General features: G+C 36.7%; 2 protein-coding genes across 3 annotated transcripts; one reads left to right on the plus strand and one right to left on the minus strand.

Moving 5' to 3' along the window:
- Positions 1-890: 890 nt before the first annotated feature.
- On the minus strand, positions 891-4,029 carry LOC142610864 (ribosome production factor 2 homolog). Its single transcript, XM_075782828.1, has 5 exons — positions 3,649-4,029; positions 2,270-2,515; positions 1,940-2,182; positions 1,790-1,855; positions 891-1,424 (listed from the first exon to the last, which is right to left on the minus strand). The coding sequence occupies exons 1-5, from the start codon at positions 3,919-3,921 to the stop codon at positions 1,305-1,307; spliced, it is 948 nt and encodes a 315-aa protein (XP_075638943.1). The 5' UTR covers positions 3,922-4,029; the 3' UTR covers positions 891-1,304.
- Positions 4,030-13,264: 9,235 nt separating this feature from the next.
- Positions 13,265-22,067, plus strand: LOC142609644 (polyadenylation and cleavage factor homolog 4). Of its 2 annotated transcripts, XM_075781281.1 has the most exons (8): positions 13,265-14,193; positions 16,425-16,526; positions 16,856-17,116; positions 17,837-17,962; positions 18,043-18,528; positions 18,837-19,542; positions 19,642-20,978; positions 21,515-22,067. In XM_075781281.1, the coding sequence occupies exons 1-8, from the start codon at positions 13,756-13,758 to the stop codon at positions 21,527-21,529; spliced, it is 3,471 nt and encodes a 1,156-aa protein (XP_075637396.1). In that variant the 5' UTR covers positions 13,265-13,755; the 3' UTR covers positions 21,530-22,067. The 2 variants fall into 2 exon arrangements, with proteins under 2 accessions (XP_075637396.1, XP_075637395.1); XM_075781280.1 differs by having other exon boundaries at positions 18,837-20,978.

The following is a 22,067-nucleotide window of genomic DNA, read 5'->3' on the forward strand; positions in this document are numbered from 1 at the left end:
CTTGGAAGCAAGATGCGCCTAACTGGAGGTTCCTTGGACGAGGACCCTTGGACGGGCCTATGACACTTAGGGAAAAATTCCTAAATGAATATACCAACTCCGTATCACACGCATAACTTCCAGTGATCGTTTTGTAAGGAAAATTATAACTTCTAAGCGGTTGAAGAAGTTATCTCTGAACCCTCACACCTTATCAAATCCAGGGGAGGTTACAAGTTTGATAACTGTCTTTAGGACACTATATAAACGCCCATTCAGACCAAACAAAGGTACGTTCGACATTCTTCCCAAAAAGTTGGAATTTCGAAATTATAGAAAGAAAATTAACTTTGCCATCAGAGGGTTCTTGGCCGGCAACCCCGGTCACCTTTGATTGTTTTGCTTTCTTTTTCAGGCCACCAAGGCAACAAGTAGTCCTTTCAAGTCTGAAACATCCAACCTACTGATTTTCTTCGCATCATCATCTCTCTCTTCCAATTTCCGGCAACTCCATCCATAATTTTTTTTTTCCTCCAATTGTCGATCACTTCTTTGCCACAAATCTTTTTTTTTTTTTTCTCTACTCCAATTTTAGCAACTTAACTGCCACAATTCCCATTAAATTCTCTCTCCTCCCCTACAATTTTAGCAACTTGGTTGCCACAATTGCTGTTTTCCTCTCAGCCACTCCTCTGGCCTCTAATCATTTGGGCAGCTTTGGATTTTGAGCAAGAATTTTGGGTAATGTAATTACCGAAATTCAAACTTGATTTTTTGCAATATTCAACTCAAAAAACTCCAAAATGAGGGCATAAAATTTTGACCACGGCAAAATAAGGACGAAATACAGTACAAAAGAATGGGTGTGTCGGGCATTTTAAGAAGGAAAATTACAAGACATCAACATTATGAGAAACAAATTAAAACACAACGTCCTATCAAAAAGATAAAACAAAAATAAAACACAATGTTATGAACTCCACTTGTGAAGCAACATTTAGCAGCTTAAGATATGCTTGGCATCAAAGCTTATCCGGCACCTGGACAAAGTAAAATACAAAATTGTAATCATGCCATCTAGGCCACCATCACCTATTTTTCCGTTTCATCGCTTATAATATTATGTGGATTTGGGTGGGGAAAAAAATACAAATAAGCGGTATAAAGCATCCTAGAGTAAATACCAAAATAGACAACAAAAGAAAATAAGCTAAGAAACAATGGAATGAGAGATATCTCATGCCCCTTATATCTGTTTCACCCTTGGACACCCTCTAAATCAAAAAGCACATTGGCCCAAAAGCAAAGCTACAGCTGCAGGAGCTTTATGTTGAATCTTCTTTCTGCTTTTTTGATGCATGCCCTTGATCGCCCTTTTTCAACTTAGCTTCACGGCGCTCTCTCTTCACACCTTTGGATTTGTCAATTACAGCCATTTCACCAACCTAAATGGCAACAGGGGGAAAAAATTATATGAACAGTACAACAAACAATTACCAATTTGTAGTAATACATATGAGGATCTTAATTAAGTAAATCTAGTGCAGAATATACACATAATGGGGTGTATACTTCAGAAAATAACAGCTTTGCTCATGCAGCCAAGGGTGGAAAGAAGCTGTGTCTCCCACAAATACCCAAATCTTTCCAAATGAGAAGAGATTGGAGAGGAGAACAAGAAGGTGGCTATCATGTGCCGCTAACTTCTCTAAACTACACAATCTCTGCAAGTCTCACATTTCACTTCTGAACTAGTTAAGTATCTGATAGTTGATGCAATCACTGCTAAATGAATAAATTTTCCTCTTACCTTCTGATCTGGAATATATATCTTTCCAATCTTGCCCTCTACCGCGTCATCGCTAACATTTTTCACCTGCCAAGACCCCAATACAAACATGTTACTTTTTTCTTCCTAGAAAACGAAATAAGAAAGGTTTATGGGAGTAGTTTAGTCAACCTTCTTCTTAGGCTGGTCCCTGACTGTTTTCATGGCTGCTTTCTTAAGGCTTTCATTAGGAAGACGATGTCGACGAACTACCAGATCCATGGAGGGGCCAACCTCTACCAATTCCATCCTCGGAACTTTTGTGCCAGACTTTTTTAGTCGCAGTCCACAGTGAGAAAGAAACACCCTATTTGAAGATATAGCTGTACAGACATACACACGGTCTAACCCAACAAGATTTAAATTCTCCACAACCTGCATGTATCAAACCCACACTATTATTAATATAATTAGTTCATAAATTATAGATGTGCAAACTACAAGGGCAGCAGAAAAATGCACCTCTCCCCGCAACAGATCAAGCAAAACTTCTTTAAAATGTTTGAGCTCTTCTACATTCTCAAATCCCTCTCCAATAAAAGCAATCATAGGTTTTGATCCAACCAGTGGAGCTAATTTCTTATCGTATTTGAATGACTCCATTGGTTTGAAATTTTCAACCCCAACCTCAACGAGATCATAGATGTGGTGGTCATAAGTTCTACCTATGACAAGATTATCGGGTCGCTTCTTTGAGTGAGAACCATACTGCAAGTCACCAGAGATTGGATACATCAAAAAAGATGCTACAGTAACAATACAAGAAATTGACCAACAGAAGCAAAAATAACCATTGTAGCATTTCAACATTGGACTTCTTATTTTGATAGGAGCAATGGGCAGCTTTTAAAGGGGGAGAGAGGGAAATTTCATATGATTTCCTTCTGAATTACTAAGGATCAAAAGAGGGAAAATAAAAGGTTCTACAAGAAAAAAGCACATAGATACTTCAATATCTCCATTTAACAAACACAGAAGCTTCACACTGTCAACCAAAACAGAGGTTAATCATACAGCTCAAAAATGCAATATAATCACATCACTTTAAATACAAGGCTGTTAATGGGGTATGATAAACAAATTCAATCGATGACAGAAAAGGAGACACTTGACTCCACCAGTTTTAGCCCTCCATGTTAAACAACACACCAGCAATTTCAACATAGAAATACTCTCTCTTACAGCACAATATCCCATTCCAAACTAAACTATAGAAAAACAGTCATTTTCTGTACATACATTTGCTGATCACATTTAAAATAAAGCAAAAGACAATGTTAACCCTTTTTCACTACATCCACCATCTTGAGGTATGCATTTAAACACATTATGACTTGAATTACAGAGTCTATTATGCGAATCATGTGATTAGTATATGTGCATTAAAATTCAGTTTTTCTACAGTCAATGAATTCTAGCTCAAAAAACACTTCCTAACCATATAACAAATGTAAAGCGAAGTTGTGTATATTCGACAACTTTCGAGTAAAATGCCCATAACATTATCTCAATTCTCAATGACCAACCTTTCAAACCCAAACATACATAAAATCCCAAATTATGCTAAACCAGTGACCTCACATAGGAACAAATTCACAGAGACAAACGGGCAAACAGAATCTCAAAAATCAAAATCAAACGTTAACAAATCAAAAACAACATAGACTTCTCCTAAAATTCTATTCATCCAAAAAAAATTGCTTAATACCCTTTATTAATAAATACCCACATAACAAATATGAAAAAACAAAGCTAGAAATATGAAAATCTTATGCTACAATCTTTTTTGAGAGAAAATAATCAATGCCCACATAACAAATATTCAAAAACTAAGCTCTTACCACGAAAATGCTACAATCGGTTTTCATAGAGAAGAATTCCAAAGAGGTTTCGCCACCGTTTTCAAAAGGCTTGATGTTCTCGTTCTTGCGGCTGAACTTGACGGCTTTTCCTTTCTTCAAATGGTATATTTCCTTCAAAACCTCGTTCAACACAGCACTAGTCTTTGTACCGTGAAGTATCAGCGTCTTCTTCCCATTCTCGACGAGCTTGGGAGCTCGCTTCTCGAGCTCGCGCCTAACCCTATGATTTCTCGGAGTTTTTACTTTCAACATGGTGAACAAAGCAAAGCAAGAAGAGCTAGAGGTTTGGCTTGGTACCAGGTTTTAGGCATATGAAAGCTAGGGTTTTTGGTTAGAGAATGCGTGGTATGTTTGTTGGGGGCCGGTGATTGTTATGGGCTTTTGGGAAAAGAGTGAACTGAGCCCAATTGGAAATTATGTATATGAAAAAAATAGAACAATAAGACAAAAGTCAAACAATGAGAAAATCTTGTAATTACAACACAGATTATTCAATTTTTAATCCATACATGTAAATGACAAGACAACCAAATTAAATTTTTAAGAAATTAATTAGTAAAAATATATATATATATATATATATATATATATATATAAAATTAAGTGGTCAATTCTTCTTCTTCAATTTAGCTCTTGGAAACTATACAAAAAAATAACTAAAATAAAAAACTCATCGTGAGTAATACTAAGGACACACTTTAATCCACACCCAAATTCACATAATGTTTGTGGGGATAAATAGCTCAGATAAGGGTATTGGGTCGTGGGCCGTGCCCGAGGACAAACAAGTATTAGTAAAGGCAAGTAAGTCGTCAGGTCGAAGCCGAGAGCTAGTCAGAACAAGCAGGTGATATTGTCTGAGAAGACAAACCTCCTCGGAATATAGAGTGGAAGTCTGAAGTCCAATCACCCAACAAGTACTGGGAAGGGGGCAACCATGCTTGGAAGGAGGATAAGCTTTGGAGAGAGGAGAGTTAACAGGGAATTGAGAAATATATAGAAATAAAGCTGCTACTACCACATTGAATGCTTTACACCTAATCAACTGGCCGCATTAATATGGAGGTGATACTTGAACAATGATTTCTAGCCTTACAGTTACCCACCAAAGATTTCAAAAAGGCTCTGATGAGACAAGTATCAAGGAGATTAGTTACTTGATTAACAGGTGGAAGACTAAGATGAGTGGAGGGAAAGGAGTATAAAAGGGAAATGATTCCCTTACAGAAGGGGGTCAGAGAAAAAGAAGAGAGAAAACCTCTTTGTAACCAAAACCTTGAATATTTGTGCAAGTCTAAGAGCTAAATACAAGAATATACCATCCTCAGACCGATGAGTGTTTTTCTTTTCAACTTGTTATTCTCGTTCATTCCAGCACTAAACTAACCCGTAGTGATTCTTACTTGACCCACTGAACGTTCAATATTAAATCCACTCTCTAACAAATTCATTGTTGTGGGCTTGTTGTGCCTTTGCCTAAACCTATTGGGCCTTGCACCAATTTACGTCCTTACAATTGGCGCCGTCTGTGGGAATATTTGAACACTCTTGAGCTTATTCAATCATGGTAGGTTCAAGGCCAAACCGAGAAGAATCTGTGGGATCTCAGCGTCATGACCATTTCCTAAACATGGAACGAATGAGAGATCGTGAAGTGAGTGTGCATACGACTCACAACAGCAGAAGCCAATCTAGAACTAGGAGTCATGTTTCACATGGAGAGGAATAACTATAAAAAAAAAAAAAAAAACTAAAATAAGAAACTCATCTTGAGTAATACTAAGGACACACCTTAATCCACACCTAAATTCAAATACTATTTATATGTTAACTTTTGATTGGATTTTAACACTTTTACATGGGTCTACCACATGTACCTGAAAAGGCAGAAATATAATTAAGAGTTGACACATAAGCTAAGTGTGGATTTGGGTATGAATTGGGCTGTATTTCTAACATTACTCAAAAATCAAATTCAAAAAAAGTGTGTATTGTGTAAGAGAGAGAGAGAGAGAGAGAGAGAGATACGGTCATACATGTATTGTGAGTTTTGAGCTTTTTGTGGTGTTGTATTCTGTTTGGTTACTCTCTTTTTTTTTCTTTTTTGTGTGTGTGGAGGAGTGGAGGGAAAAACTTTTAGGTTCGCCTGGGAGGACTATTGATGTGGTCCTCCCAACCAATAAAATGATGTTATCTATCTAAATATATGAGTAAGTTTTTTAATCAGCGTAAGAAATAAAAAATAAAAAATAAAAAATTACCAAGCGATGCCACATTTGCATAAATAACAATATTTTATTGATTGAGAGGTCAAAAATGACCACATCAGTATTCTTCCTAATATACCTAATAATTTCTTGAGTTCGTATTGGGTTCAGAAAATATAGGGAAATAAGCAAATAGGTAGAAAGTAGGGAGTTTATGGTTTGGAATGTTATGCTCTATTTGCTTGCTTTAACTGAAAATTTTGCTAACTTTGGTTCAATTGCTCAGTCAGGTCTTTGAATCCTTATTATGATATTCCAATCAAACAAATCCTCATATCCACATCCTTATCCTCATGTAACCAAAACCCATTAAGAATCTTCTTCTCAAGCTTAGCACTCCTATTAGCCGAAAGGTTTAAAGGTAAGCTGGCCCACGTATTATATAACCCAAACAGCCCAGTTATTAATATTATTTGTCCACAGCACTCTCTCTATTTCCATCGTTTGACGGTCACAGACGTCCAAAGGACGATGCGCCACATATGACATACTAACCGGAGGTGATGAGTTCAAGTGGGGGTGTGCATCAAACCGGCCAGCCCAACAAAATCGACTCAACTCAACTCAAATCAATGCTAAGGATTCAGATTTATTTTTGTATGTTGTGTTTGAATTTTGTTTTTAGAATCGGGTCAGATTAATAGTTTTTTTAATCCATTTGATCCAACCCCCACTATTTATATATAAAAAAAATTATTACCATTATTTATATAGTTTTTAGGTTGATTAATTTTGCTATTTCGAGAATCAGTTTTGATGACTTTCAAACTTTAAGCATATTATATGAGCTGTAATAATGTATTGAAAAAGGTGCTCAGATAATTAATGAAATCTCACTTTTTTTATAAGATATAAAACATGTATGCACAATTTATTGACCCAATTTGATCCATGTGGATTTGGTCAAGTCAATTTCTACTTTCTATTCATATCAGGAACGGATCCATTTCAAGCTTGGGGGCCGGAGATAAGCGAAAAAAAAAAAATTCAAATACGCATCAATATAGTATTAATAAACTATCAACCAAGACAAATACACAAAAATCATTGTTTCTTAATATATTAAGATACAGTCATTGTGGGGAGTAAAAGGACCCAAGCGGGCATTTGGGCCCTTGGGCTCTAGTAAGGAGGTCCGATCTGTTCTTGGGCTAAAAATTTGTTAGTATTGCGGATCGGCCCATATGCCGAGGATCCGAGGACACATCCGATGATGAGTTTCTCCTCGGACAGACCCAAGAAAACTCGTAGATTCAGTACGATAGTCAAAGCAGAACTCTGGAAAGACTGTTGGTTAAGAGGGGGAAACCCTGAACCTTCTAGATACACCGATATTAGAAAAGTATCACGAGCCAAGGCTGCCACCTCCACATTAAAGACTCTGCACCTACCTCCCTGGCCGCATTAATGGGGAAGTGACCCCTGAACAGTAGAGCTGAAACTTTTGGTCACTATTCAAAGGCACTAAGGGAAGAAATATCTAGGGGGGAGGGGGTTTGAGCAACACGTGGATAAAGTGTCAGGAAATGAAGTATTTAAAGGGAGTCAGTCTGTAACTAAAGGGGGATTGGAAGAATTGTAATCTGGAAGAAAGAAAGAAAGAGAAATAATATAACAGTAGTCCTCGGCTCACGTCCGAGGAGGTTCATTGGCAATTATCATTCATTATTTACAAGTGTTTGCACACCAAAGCCTGTTATCAAGTTCTCAATACCTTTAATCTAGATTTCAAGCCCACGCTCTACAAATTTCATTGTTTAAGGCTCATTGGGCCTGAGCCCATAATTTTCTTTGGGTCTAGGTGCAATTGTGCACTTACAATCATCTACTAACAAAACAAAAGACACGAAACACTATTATTTTTTAATACAATCATCTATAAAAAGGGAACTCAACACTCTTTCAAATTTTCAAAATCATCTATAATTGAATCCAAACTAAATGTCAAAACTATATCCTTTTCAATGTATAACATTAAAGATTCCGTCAAATTTCTAAATCCATCAACAATAAATGTATTTTGTCTCACAACCCCATTTGGATTATGAAAGACAAAACAAGGTAGACAATAAGCTGCATTTTTCGCATGAGAATATTCAAGTCATGTTGAATAATATTCAAACCAAGAAGCTTGAAAGTTACGATTGTGTTTTCCACTTTGGTTGTATTTCTCTAGACGAGGTTGGTGTGGACCATTTTTAATGTAAGCCTGTTGAATTTCATCACGTTGATTAACATGATATTCTCATATTTGTTTGCGTACTTCGGGATCATAATCCAAAGAATCAAGATCAACTTTTTGAAATCTTGTTCGAGAGATGTGGTTATTACCCGGAATTGGGATATCGGCATTTTCTGGAATTGGGGAATTAATATTTTTTGAGATTGGAACATAGACATTTTGCGGAATTGGGGGATGAATATTTTCTAAAATTGGAACATCCACATTTTCTGGAATTGGAATAGCAACATTAGTTGTTGGCAATCTTAAGTTGACTTTTGAAGAATTTGAATCTTTTATTAAAAAAAAAAAAATCAAACATTGTAGTTGATTTTCTCATGATCTACAAATAAAATAAGAATCATATATATTATCTCACAAACGGTTGTTGTTATTAATTAAAGACAAATACTAGAATCTAGGTAATATACATGATGCATTTAATTATAAATTTAGAATTTATAACTTCTTTTCAATATATAAATTTATCTAATTTAGTATTTTGAGTTAACAATAGGCGCAAGTGAATCACTACTAGTGAATAGAAACTTTTGTTTCCGAAAGGGTAGCTGTTGTGGATGATGTAATTTGGATAAGAGAAATAATAAGAAGAAAGTATCAACCTAAATAAATAGAAAATTTTTTAAACTATAGCTCTTGTTAGAAATAGAAACAAAATCTGCTACCTGGAAACTACAAAATTTTCAATTTACTTAAAACCCATCACAATTCAAATGAAAATTAGCAGTAAATATTGATGGAATGATTAAAAAAAAAAAACATTGTTGGAATGTCGTAAGTGCACACTAACAAGTGAAAAACCACTGCTAGACACAGGTGCATCTCAATTGTTTCAAAACTTGTTTAACTATACTAACTGCAACTTTATCTCATGCCATTTTTTTTCTCAAAAAAATAAACACACACACACACACACACACACACATATATATATATATATATATCCTACCAATTTACCATACATTATTAAATAAAAAAATAAACTGAAAAAGAAGAACATGACTAATAGAAGGTGGCAAGTACTAGCATAGACTTGTTTGGTTTAAAAGCACAACCATTCAAACTTTTGTGCTTTGATTGGCAAGAAACACAAAAGACAGCCATCGGTCACAAGTCTCCTAAGCCCAAAGGCTTAAGCAACTTACAACAAACTTGTAACTGCCAACACAGAGTCACCAAACAAAGAGTAAGAAAGTCCAAACAGAGACTATCACTAAGAATTAAGAACTTGTTATCCAAAATGGGCTCTTGAGTATTGACTGGCCTGGCCGACTAGGATAGGGGCCCCAAGTCTTTTCCTTTTTTTTTTTTTTTTTTTATAGATTTTAGCTACTAATTTTTTTCTTGGGCCCGGGGGGCCCGAGCCCCCTTAGCCCCCACCTGAGTTTGTCCCTGTACATATGATAGGTTGGGTTGAGTTGGGAATTTCTCAACCCAATTTGGCCCATGAGTTGGGGGTAGAATAGTCTAATGATAAGGATCACATACATCAAACATCCAAAACGCCACATAGAGACATGGCAAAACAGGCAGGGCGGGCCGTGTTTGGGTCGAGTTGATCTGTATTTTTCACATGCAATTTTTTTTTTTAATATATATAGAAATCAACATGTATTTGCCATTTGGAATGTCATGCAACAAAGTACTTGATGTAAAATGCATTACTTTGAATTCATCACTTATATCAAGAATGAACTTATTAATACGTATTCAATAATTTTAAAATTATACAAATCCTAACATTGCTATCTAAAACAAAATAACACAAAAATATGTAAAAAAAAAACACAAATTTTATTTCTACACAATATCAACATCCCAAAATATATAACAAAATTACAAATAACTTATTGGATAACTCATTTGACAAAGAATAAAAAAATATAAGAAATTTACAATATTGAAAATTAATTTTATAATCTATTATCAATTGTGGTTGGCACTCTATTTCAATTTGAGATATACATTCAAGTTTGATTGTTTACTTTTTTATACATGGTCTCTTTTTATGAATATCATATCATTGTTAAGCAACACACATTCTAGAAAATATCATAATTTATTTTGAAAAACCGTATATTTTGGACATAAATTATTAAAAAATAGGTCTAAGTATTCATAATTTATGCTAATTTGATACTTTGGCTTCACTACTTTCATACTTGTGAATATTTCTCACACATGTCTACAATTTTAAATTTATGATTTTAACTCTACTGTAACTAGATTATTTTGGCATGTATTTTGCTATTTAATATCTAAAAATATTTACTTATTATGAATGCTTAACCATTCATCTTTCAATTACTTTGCACGCAATTATATAAATGTCTCAATTGTTTCCTTAAAACTCACAACAAACAATTAAACCAATATTGTCTTTATTTTATTTTATTTTTTACCAAAAAACAAACGTTTTAAAAAAATGGTTTGGGTTTGGGTTGGGTTGCAAGTTAGGTTAGGTTGACCCAAAAAACACGGGTCGGGTAACGGGTTAACCCATGTTTGCTTCGGGTCAACAAATTGGGTTTGGGTTGGGTATTTTTCGAGTCGGGTTAGAAAATTCTAACCCGTTTTGCCATGTCTAGCCACATATGACACACACCATCATGTGGCATGTGAGACCTCTAGGAGGTGATGAGTTCAAGTAAGGGTGTGCATTAAACCAACAAACCCAGTGAAACTTACTCAACCCAAGAAAACTATTTTGGGTTTAGATTGGTTTTGTAGGTTGTGTATTTTTTATTTGAGTTTTAAATTGGGTTAGATTTGGGTTGATGATTTTTTTAAATCATTTGACCCAGCCTGACCCATCATTTATATAACTTTATTTTACTATCCTTATTCTAATTTTTTTATTTGATAAATTTTGCTATTTTCGAGAATTAGTTTTGATGGCTTTAGAATTTTTAAGCATGTCATATGAATTGTACTAATTTATTGAATTTTTTTAGATAAATAATAAAAATTTAATTATTTTACAAGACATAAAACATGTATGCACAACTTACTAACCTAACTCGATCCATGTGAGGTGGGTAAAGTTAGTTCGTACATATGTGATGGATTGGGTTGAGTTGGGAAGTTATCAACTTGACCTAACATATGTACACCCTTGTTCAATGGATTTGAAAAACAAGTCGTAAATCAAGAAGTCTCAAGCTGCTTCATCTACCAAACTATTGGTCCATGGGTTTTTGAAAATGTCTCATGAATAGGGAGCAAAATAGTGTACAATCTTTGCTTAAAAAAATCAATTGGTGCATTGATCTAATGATAAAGACCAATTATCGTAGAGCAAATATTATAGAATTTAAATATTATCATATCTAAAAAAAAAATTAAATAATTAAAAATAATGTTGCATGATAAAAATGACTCGACATCATTTTATTGATATAATTAAGGACAAAGTTTAGTTACAAAATTGGTTGTAACCTTAAGCCACAATCTTATTTCATATTTTGAAAATCTAATTGTTGAATTGCATGTTTTTTACATTCTTAAGAGCATCCACATCAGATGTGGCAAAAAAAATGTCATTTTGCCACACCAAAGGCCTACTTTATTATTTTACCACATCATTTTACAACATCCCATTTATCATATGTTTTATCATTCAATTTTATACATTAAAATAATATTTACTACACATTAAAATAATATATTATCTCCTCCCCCATTATCATCAACAACAAGAACAACATCAACGGCACAACCACCAGCCACCAATATCCACTGCCGCAACAACACCTCTACTACAAACCAACCACCACAATTACTAACCAATATCAGATCAACCCAAATTGCAGCAAAAAAAAAAAAAACCCCCACAACTAGAGAGAGGCAGAGTGAAAGGCGGAAAAAGAGGAGAGGGAAGAGGGTGAGATCACTTGCCAAACCCAAACCTATCACCAGCTAAACCCACTTTCAAGCTCACACCGCCAAGCACCACCTTCAACCATCAAATCCACCAACCATTGGCCGCTCTTAAAACCCATCTACCACCATCAATGAACCCAAAAGAGAGATTCACCACCATGGCAAACCCAACAAACCCATCTACCGCCATCAATCACCACCATGGCAAACCCAACAAACCCATCTACCACCATCGATCACCACCGCGGCAAACCCAACAAACCCATCTACCACCGTTAATGAATCTAACGTCGTGACTGCAAATTTCGACGAAGTCGCGACTGCCTTTCCTCCTCTCTTGGCCACTGCCGCCTTCTTCTTGCTCGCGTCCGATTGTGAGAAGAGGAAGAACACGGGTTGGGAACTTGGGAGAGAGAGACAGATTCTGAGAAGAGAGAGAAAAAATCAAATAAAGAAATGAGAGGAAAGAGAAAAGTCGAATAAAATAATATTTTTCGGTTTGACATTTGTGTCTGTACCGTTGCAAATTTGCAACGGTATGAACACAAATGGTAAAAATTTGGCACATATAGAACATTTGATGGGAGGTATTTTTTGTGTTTGGTGTGCCAAATATTTGGCATTTGGCACATTTGACACATCTGCTGTGGGTGCTCTAATACACATGTCAAATTTTGTATCAATTGGATATTATTTACTATATGATTTATAAGCTTATATTTTATGCATAATTTTAAATTAGAAAAATTTGCAATTTAAACAATTTATTGGTGATATAACTATTGATCTTTAATTTTTTAGAAATTTTGCAAGTATAAAAGATATAAGAAGAAAATGCAATTCAATTGTAAATTTGTTAAAATTTATCTTCAATAAAAAAATATTAAGTAAGGTTATAGTTTAGCCTCTTAGGTTACAATCAATTTTATAACTAAACTTCGTCCAATAATTAATAATGCATGAAAAACTTATGTGACATTTGCCAAAAAGTATGAATGAAGAGACTATTAATGCAAATAAAATATAACTTCACAAGATAAATTCTAAATCCTAAAATTTTAGGTATAGAACTCAAACAACCTCATACTTTATGGTGGTGTGCCATGCTCTTTCGCATTTCCAAAAAAAAAAAAAAAAAAAATCACCAACATCATCCTCATTTTATGTATATATATACATATATAAAAATGAAACCCTTGTTTGGTCGATTCCTGAAACTTTTAAGCTAGCTGTCCCAACGGAGCTTCACTATCTGTTAATGTAATCTCTCTCTCTCTCTCTCTCTCTCACGCCTCGTTCTTTCTAACCGTTACTAATTCTCAATCAAACCCTCACCCAATTCCCAATCACCCCTTCAACCTCACAAGCTCCAATCCAATCCAATCTCCATTCAATCCCTTCACACCTCAGTTTCCCTCATATTCCTCACAGTTACAGTTTTTTCATTCCCTTAAATCCTGTACAATTTAGGTCTACAATCTTTTTTTATTTTATTTTATTTATTTATTTGAAATTTTCTTAGTCATACATACACGACCGCCTTGGTGGTATAAAGTGTTTGGATGTTCTTCATTATTAATGTTTTTTTTTTTTGGATTAAGATTATGTAATTAAATAAATAGTGGATTTAGCTAGGGTTAGGGTTTTTTTTTTTTGGATTTCGATTTTTTTTTTTGGTTTTTTGGTTATACGGTAATGGAGATGGAGAGCTCGCGTAGATCCTTTGATAGATCGAGAGAGCCAGGGTTGAAGAAACCCCGATTGGCCGAAGAGTTCCAGAACCCGAACCCGAACGGCCGGGCTTTTCCGCCGCAGCAGAGGCCGGTGGCGGCGAATCCGGTGGTGCTGTCGAGGTACCGGTTGGGCGATAGGGATTCGGAGAACAATGATTCGAGCCGAGGCGGAGGGGGTTATCAGCCACAGCTACCGTCACAGTCACAGACACAGTCGCAGTCGCAGCAGCAACAGCAGCAGCAGCAGCAGCATCAAGAGCTGGTGAGTCAGTACAAGACCGCGCTCGCTGAGCTCACTTTCAATTCGAAACCGATAATTACCAACTTGACTATAATCGCCGGCGAGAATCTACACGCCGCGAAGGCCGTGGCCGCCACCGTCTGCAACAACATTCTCGAGGTGAACTCCGAATTTTCCTTTTGGTTATGGCGCCAATTGTTGTTTGAATTGAATTGTAAGATATCTTTGGATATAACAAGGAAAAGAAAAAGAAGGGAAAAAAAAAAAACAACTTTATAGTAAATATAGTTATAGAGTACTAAAGTGTTGTGATGTGCGTTATTTCGATGTGGTTTAGTGAAATGAAGATGATAGTGATAGTTAGTCTTGTAAATGTAAGATGGGTTTAATGGAATGCTTATGGGTTTTTTTTTTTTTTTTTTGAAGTAATTTGCAGTTTGTTGTTCTTGAATGTTTACGCTCTCACAAAGCCGTGATTTTGACTCCAAAATCAACTTAATCTTAGCCTGAACCCTTTTAGTTCATTTATTTATTTTTTAAAATGTGTTTGAATGGGTATCTGTAAAAGCTTGTATTTATTGGTGATGAGTAGTGAATGGGATGAGAATGATGTATTGTTTCATTCGAGGCTTTTTGTTTGCAATTAACGTGCGATGTGGGATTGTAAGTTGTATATCTCGTGTAATTTCTTTGGGATACAATTTTTCTCCAATTCAAGCAGTTGTGATGCGTTCCATTTTATGATGTTTTGGTTGTCTGCCAACTCTTAAGTTGAAGGCCACATGCGTAGCATCTGATAAGTTGCACGAGAGTAGAGTGGATGGTGAGCAGTTTTCAGGAACTTCTTAAATAAGATGCTAAGCAAAGAAGGCCAACATTCTACGAGAACATGGTTATTGTTGAATATAAGTTGTATAAGGTTTGGCCCGAAAGCAATTTATTCCATCCTTAAGAGTTTTGTGTGGAATAATGCTGTCTTGTTTATTTTATGATTGCTTTTACCAAAAAATTTACAGCATTGCTTGACAAGCATAGAACCATTACAGCTGCCAGAGACATTTTTGTCACTTTCTAGTTGTTGCTCTTCTTCTTTGTCATTTGTGTTCCTTGTCCTGATTATGGGAACTATATGTGTGAAAGGTTTAGTGTCTCTTTTGAATTATGATGTTATGTCCCCTGCAAGAGATTTAATATGGAACAGGTTGAATTATCTTTGGCTAGCATTACTTCTGTTATGAGCAGTAATCTTGTTAAGGTAAATAAAGATAGTGTTGTAACAAAAAAAGTAGAAGAGATTATTATTAATCTGATGAAGATGTACTTGGATTGGTGGGTGTTGCATATTTTCATTCAAATTCTGATTATTCAAAGATTGAGGCAATATATTGAATCTATTTGGGGAGTCATGATCAAGCGTAAGACATACTGCATTCCATTTTGATGCCTAGGCCAACATTCCATGAAGTAAATCTATTGCTTAAAGGCGCTCATATTCAGAGTTTGTACTTGGTCAATTAGTCCAGTAAGGCCAACATCCTACAAAGCCCTTAAATGTAACTTTTTTCAAGCGCACACCCCCCACCCATGGTGTAGCATAGATTATATGCTCAAGTACAGATTTCTAGGTCTGCTGTTGAGGATCTGCTTCAGTTGCTACATTATGTGGTCGTGGCAGAGGACAAGATGTATGGGTACTTCTTACTATTACATAAAGGAGCAGGTAGAAACTTTACTTGTTTCTTTGTGATAGGGAGATTGGAATGGGTTTATTTAGTCTTTGTAAGGTACAGAGATATAGGGAAAGCAAAAATATATATCAGATGAAGTTAGTGGGACTGAATATTTTCAGTGGTAGTGATATGAATTATTCATTGTTAACATGCTAAATCAGCATGGGGAGACTATAGTTGGGAATTTACAAGATTTTTTATCAGGAAATATTCATACTTACTTTGGTATCTGCTAAGGATTTCCATTTGTGATCCTCATTCTTGGTTAAAGTTAAAAGGGTTTGGTTGTTTCTTCTAATTGCTCTTATAGGTTTCCTTATTGTTGAACTTCTTTACTTCTATGTTTGTTTTATTAATATTTACATAGGTTAACTATCATTGTAGCTGCACCAATGGTTTCAATGAACAGTGGGTTTAGGGAGATGTGATGTTACCTGCTGTGTGTTGGTTGTTGATCTAGTTTCCCTTGGCTTTAATGGATTCAGATAGCTAGATGTTTCAAGTCTCTTTTCTTCCTATTACTTTTCTTATTTTCTTTTTTTTGGGGGGGGGGGGGGGTGGGGGAGAGGGGAGGAATTAGGCGCTATGTTATTGTAGCCACTTAATTGTTTCAAGGAATTTGTCTTGTATATTGTAACTAATCATAATTAAAACTTGCAGGTCCCTAGTGATCAAAAGCTCCCATCGCTCTATCTTTTAGACAGTATTGTAAAGAATATCGGGAGGGATTACATAAAATACTTCGCTGCCAGACTGCCCGAGGTATTTATTCTGTTTGTAGCCTTTCTATTTAGGTGTTATGCTTATCAAAAGGAATGCTGCGTGTGTATTATGTATAAAGCATAGGCGTTTCTCAAGCTTGACCATGCTATATTATGAGTATCAATATTGGATTTTACAAATGTCAATAACATATTTTCAGAGAATGAGATTTTAACTTCCCTTTTGTTTCTCTTTTCAAGCGATCATCCAATAGTATTGTGCCTTTCATCAAATAAAAAATAGTTCTTTGTCTTTAAGATGCAAGATTTAATACTTGCCTTTTTTATTATATATTACTTGGTAATTGCCACTTCTTTCTGCACTTCTAGGTTTTCTGCAAGGCATATAGGCAAGTAGACCCTCCTGTACACTCAAGTATGCGACATCTTTTTGGAACCTGGAAAGGCGTCTTCCCTCTTCAGACACTTCAGATGATTGAGAAAGAACTTGGCTTCACTCCTGTGATCAATGGTTCAGCTTCAGCAGCTACCACAACATCCAAGCCTGATTCTCAGTCTCAGCGCCCACCACATAGCATTCATGTAAATCCTAAGTATTTAGAAAGGCAGCGCCTTCAGCAGTCCAGCAGGGTATGTGGAGTCGTGTTTTAAGTTTAGACTTTGGAGTTTACTATCATAATTCTGTCTTGCTTTTCCAATGCATGTATTTCATCGCTGTAACTTTATGTTCCATCGTTGAGTGGAAGGTTATCCTATGCATGCATTGACGAGACTTTGTAAGGCCATATCCTATGTTAAATTTGAATATGGCCTTCTGCATCTGACATGTAAGGTTGCATTTCTGTTCAAACAAGTAGCCCTCTTGCACTTTGATGAGACTTGTTTGGATCTTTGACTTGCATTTATTGCTTTTTCGGTGATGCTGGAGTTTACATCATAATGATTTTCTTTCAGTCAGGGACTCATGACAGACTTATTCATGATACTTTGTCCTGTGATTGACATATCTGTAAATTTAAATGTCAAGTGATTTTTCTTTTTATAAGTAATGATATTATTGAAAGAACTACGTCATGTACACAAGGGTACGAAAACTAGTCATTTTTGTAGAAATACCTTCGTTTTTAACAATATAATAACATAAGATATGATTAAGGATGAGAGATTTTATAGCATGGTTTGTGACTTCACTTGCTTATGCTCATCCTAAAATGCTTCATGAATGCACTTACCAAATGAATTCTCCTGCTCTCTACACTCTCATTTTTCCTTCACCCTTGTTACTGTTATTCACTAATTAACTTGAGGGGATAGATCTAGTAATTACTTTTCCTATTTTGTGTGATGAAGGCTAAAGGAATTCCTAATGACTTGAGTGGGGCTGTAGCAAACTCACCTGAGGATGCAGAAAGGCTAGACAGAACAGCCACTATGAGTGCAGGACGCCCATGGATGGATCCTTCTGTTAGAGTACCTGTATGTAAATTTTTTATTTTTTATATTTTAATGTGCTATAAGTTGTCTTTTGTGATTTCATGATGTCATAAATTTTGCAGAATGTTCAGCGTCCTAATAGAGATGCACTAAGTGGACCTCTTCATGAGAAGAACGTTGGTGCTGCATATGGAGACTACGAATATAGTTCTGATCTTTCAAGGACTTTGGGCTCAGCAACTGGAAGAACTGGTGGGAGGATTGCTGAGCAAGGACATGACAAACCTTGGTATGGAGCTGCAAGCAGTGTTGTGGAGACAATATCTAGCCAAAAGAATGGTTTCAATATCAAACATGGGCTTCCAAATTACCGAGCACCCAAATCTGCATATGCTGATCTTCAGCTAAAGCCAACACAGAGTATTACAAATAGAAGCAGCGGTGCTATGTCTAGTAGCTGGAAAAATTCTGAGGAAGAGGAGTTTATGTGGGATGATGTGAACTCCAGATTGCCAGATCATAGTGCACCCACTATCTCTAATGACTCAAGGAAAGATCCTAATGACTCGAGAAAAAATCGTTGGACCCCTGATGATTCAGAAAAATTGGTAAGTTAGCAAGAATGGGACCACCCTGAAAATGAGTTCTGATTCTATTATTGCTTTGATTTGAGAAATGTTTTGTAAGGCCAACAAAAAAAAGGTAAGAAAAGTAAAAAGAATATGGAAACTTGCATAAAAGCCCTATCACTTCACCAATTACTGCTCAGACAATTCCTTGTCTGGTTATCAGAAGAAATAAAGATCTGTTTGTATTAATATATAGATACACACGCACACACACACAGAGTTCTTTACAACGATGCAACTCTGGACCATTTGGGATGAGTATGACTGATTTCATTGGCCACATGCAGGCATTTGAGTATGACCTTCGGAAACCACATAGTTTTGATGATGTTGCATCAAAGGTTAGTGAAGCTTCCATTGATTTGTTATTCAATGAACAGAAGGAGTTAACCTCATTTGGTCACCGGTCATCATCATCATTTCCATTGCAATCACACTCCATTGATGGGCTGACCCGTAATTCCAGCCAATCAGAAGGTTATGCTGCTAGTCTCAGTGGAGTGTCGACAAGTGTTCCTTCTTCACTATCAAGGATGGGAGGTCGACAGCAGATGGGGTCATCACATATTGGAACCTCAGGCCTTGCAGTCCTTACAAATGCTGTGTCGGGTTCCAGTGGATCTGTAGGGCAGCAACAGTTTCAATCTCTGGGAGTAGCATCATCATCTGCACATTCACCCATGCACCAGCATCCTCCATCATCTTCATTAACAGTGCACCCTTTGCATCATCAGTCACTAAATTTGACTGAGCAGGATCATCCACAGACTCAGTCCCTGCCTCGGCCTGATTTAAAAGCTTCTCAACTTCTTGGGCGGGTGAATGTGGGGCCTCGCAACAAATATACTCAGGACTCCTCACCTTTCCAGTCTCCAAATGTTCAGCCGGGACACTTGCAAAGGTTACAGCCCCGAGGCTTACAACCTTCAGTAACTTCTTTTCAATCAAGGCATCATGATCAACAAGCAGACTCCACACAGTCTGAACCTCCTGGTGAGATTCGAAAGCCATTCCTGTCTCCAGTATCTGATTTTGGAACTCCCTCAACAATGGAAAATTCTGAATCAGATCATTCAAATACTCTTGCTGCAGAATCTTCAGCACAATCGAGCAGAACTAATTTGTTGGCTGCCGTTTTGAAGACTGGAATTTTGTCTAACAATTCAATTACTGGTAGCCTACCTAATCTGAGTGCCCAGGACAAGGGGCAAATGACATCACAGTCAGGTGTCCAGCCTCCCCTTCCGAGTGGACCTCCACCAACCCAGTTTACATCCTCAGGGCCTGTTGTTGTGTCAGCTACTTCATTAGGTTCTTCCCATAACAAGTTACCAGCTCCTGCAGATGTATCTCAAAGAAAGGTAGGACAACCACCTCTGCCACCTGGTCCACCTCCTTCATCTCTTGTTGATAGTGCATCTGCACAAACCTCAAGTGCTGTGAATAATGATCCAATTCCAATTTCAAACCTTTTGAGCTCATTAGTTGCAAAGGGTTTGATATCAGCATCTAAGACCGAGTCACAAACTCCAGTCCCAACTCAGATGCCTAATCAATCACAAAACAAGAGCCCGGACAGTTCTACCACTAGCTCTGTGTCGGTTTCTTCAGTACCTGATTCCTTGGCCATCCCTGCCTCAACTACCAGGGATGAGGTATCATTTTCAGAACCTGCCAATAAAAGCTCTGTTGCCTTGCCTCAATCCACCACAATGGAAATCGAAAATCTCAGTACTACCACCAACTCTGTGTCGGTTTCTTCAGTACCTGATTCCTCAGCCATCCCTGCTTCAACTACCAGGGATGAGGTATCATTTTCAGAACCTGCCAATAAAAGCTCTGTTGCCTTGCCTCAATCCACCACAATGGAAATTGAAAATCTCATAGGTTTGGAGTTTAAGTCAGATGTAATCCGAGAATTCCATCCATCTGTGATCAGTGGACTATTTGATGGCATTCCTCATCGGTGCAGTGTTTGTGGTCTTCGACTTAAGCTTCAACAATGTCTTGATAGACACTTGGAGTGGCATGCGTTGAAAATATCTGAGGCAAATGGTTTGATTGGCCCCTCAAGGAGATGGTATACAAACTCAAGTGGCTGGGTTGCTGGGAAGGCAGGACTTCCACCTGGCAATGAGTCTGCTGGTTCTGTAGATGAGTCTAGTAAGACAACGGTCATGGATGAGCCGATGGTTCCTGCAGATGAAAGTCAATGTGCGTGTGTTTTGTGTGGGGAGGTTTTTGAAGATTTTTACAGTCAAGAAAGAGAGGAATGGATGTTCAAAGCAGCAGTGTACATGACTATGTCATCTAGGGAGGGTGAGATTGGAACTTCAAATGAGAGTGCTGCTAAAGGCCCCATTGTGCATGCAAACTGTATATCAGAAAGTTCAATTCGTGACCTGGAACTGGCTAGTTGTATCAAAATGGTAAGGCTTGATGTTTATTTAGGATGGACTGAAAGGATGCCATCAAATAGAGCATCCTAGATGTCTACTGACATTGTGAAGGATCAGACCCACCATTGTTTCCTCTTTTTACAAATTTTGGGAGACTTTGCTATAGATTCCATCCCCCCCTCCCCCTATTTGGTGCCAATGAGCTCTTGTTCAAATTGCATCTCTTCCCCTTGTAATATCAAGGTGGTGGGGAGTGAGGTTGTGGTGTGTGGGTTCCAGACTCACCAGACATGTATGTTACTTAACTGTATTAAAAATGTCTCTAATTGGCAGAAGAATGTAACAGACTAGATGTATTGATCTTGCACCTGAGATCAGTGCAAATGGTGGGCCTGATCCTCTAGATGTATACTGGGTTTTAAAATAGTCAAAATGCCATGACTGCATCTTGAGCTTTTTACATCACCTCTCCTGCCTGTTAAAAAAAGAAAAAAGAACTTGCTTCATTAGAAATGGAATGGCTTATTTATGATGTATGGCTGATGGAACTTATTATATTTTGACAGGAAAAGGGTGTATAAACACTTCGAAACGAGTTAGAGGCCGTCTTATGGCAGAGGTTCTATCAGTAGAAGCTGACAGTGGAAACCCAGGTGTATTATACATAACTTAAACATGCATGGTCCTTGCATGATAATTTTGTTGTGCCTCAAAATGGTACTGAGAGCTGTTGAATTCTTGCTCCTGCTCTCATTTCTCTCTTTTTTGTTTTTCCATTTAATTTATAGTTTGAAAAAAATACATATAATTGGCTGATAATGCATTGCACCTCAGCTTTCTTCACTAATGTGGTTGATGCGTTCCTCTATTTTTCTATTTCTGATTTTGTTCAAGCACCGGGTGGCTTTTCACTTAATACCAGCTTCTGATAGCAACACTAGTATCGAATTTCAATCCATGTCCATGAATTTCCACGCTGGCAGATGGCCTCTGTATCATTGAAATAGTAATGAAGTTGCCTATTTTTGTACTCTTGTTTCAAGGTGTGGTTTTGAGCATTGTTTGTTGAATTACATTATTTCTCGGACAGTAATGGATAATGTTATTTTACTTCCCCAA

Source organism: Castanea sativa, chromosome 9, assembly GCF_040712315.1.
Source record: "Castanea sativa cultivar Marrone di Chiusa Pesio chromosome 9, ASM4071231v1".
NCBI classification, from domain to species: Eukaryota; Viridiplantae; Streptophyta; class Magnoliopsida; order Fagales; family Fagaceae; genus Castanea; species Castanea sativa.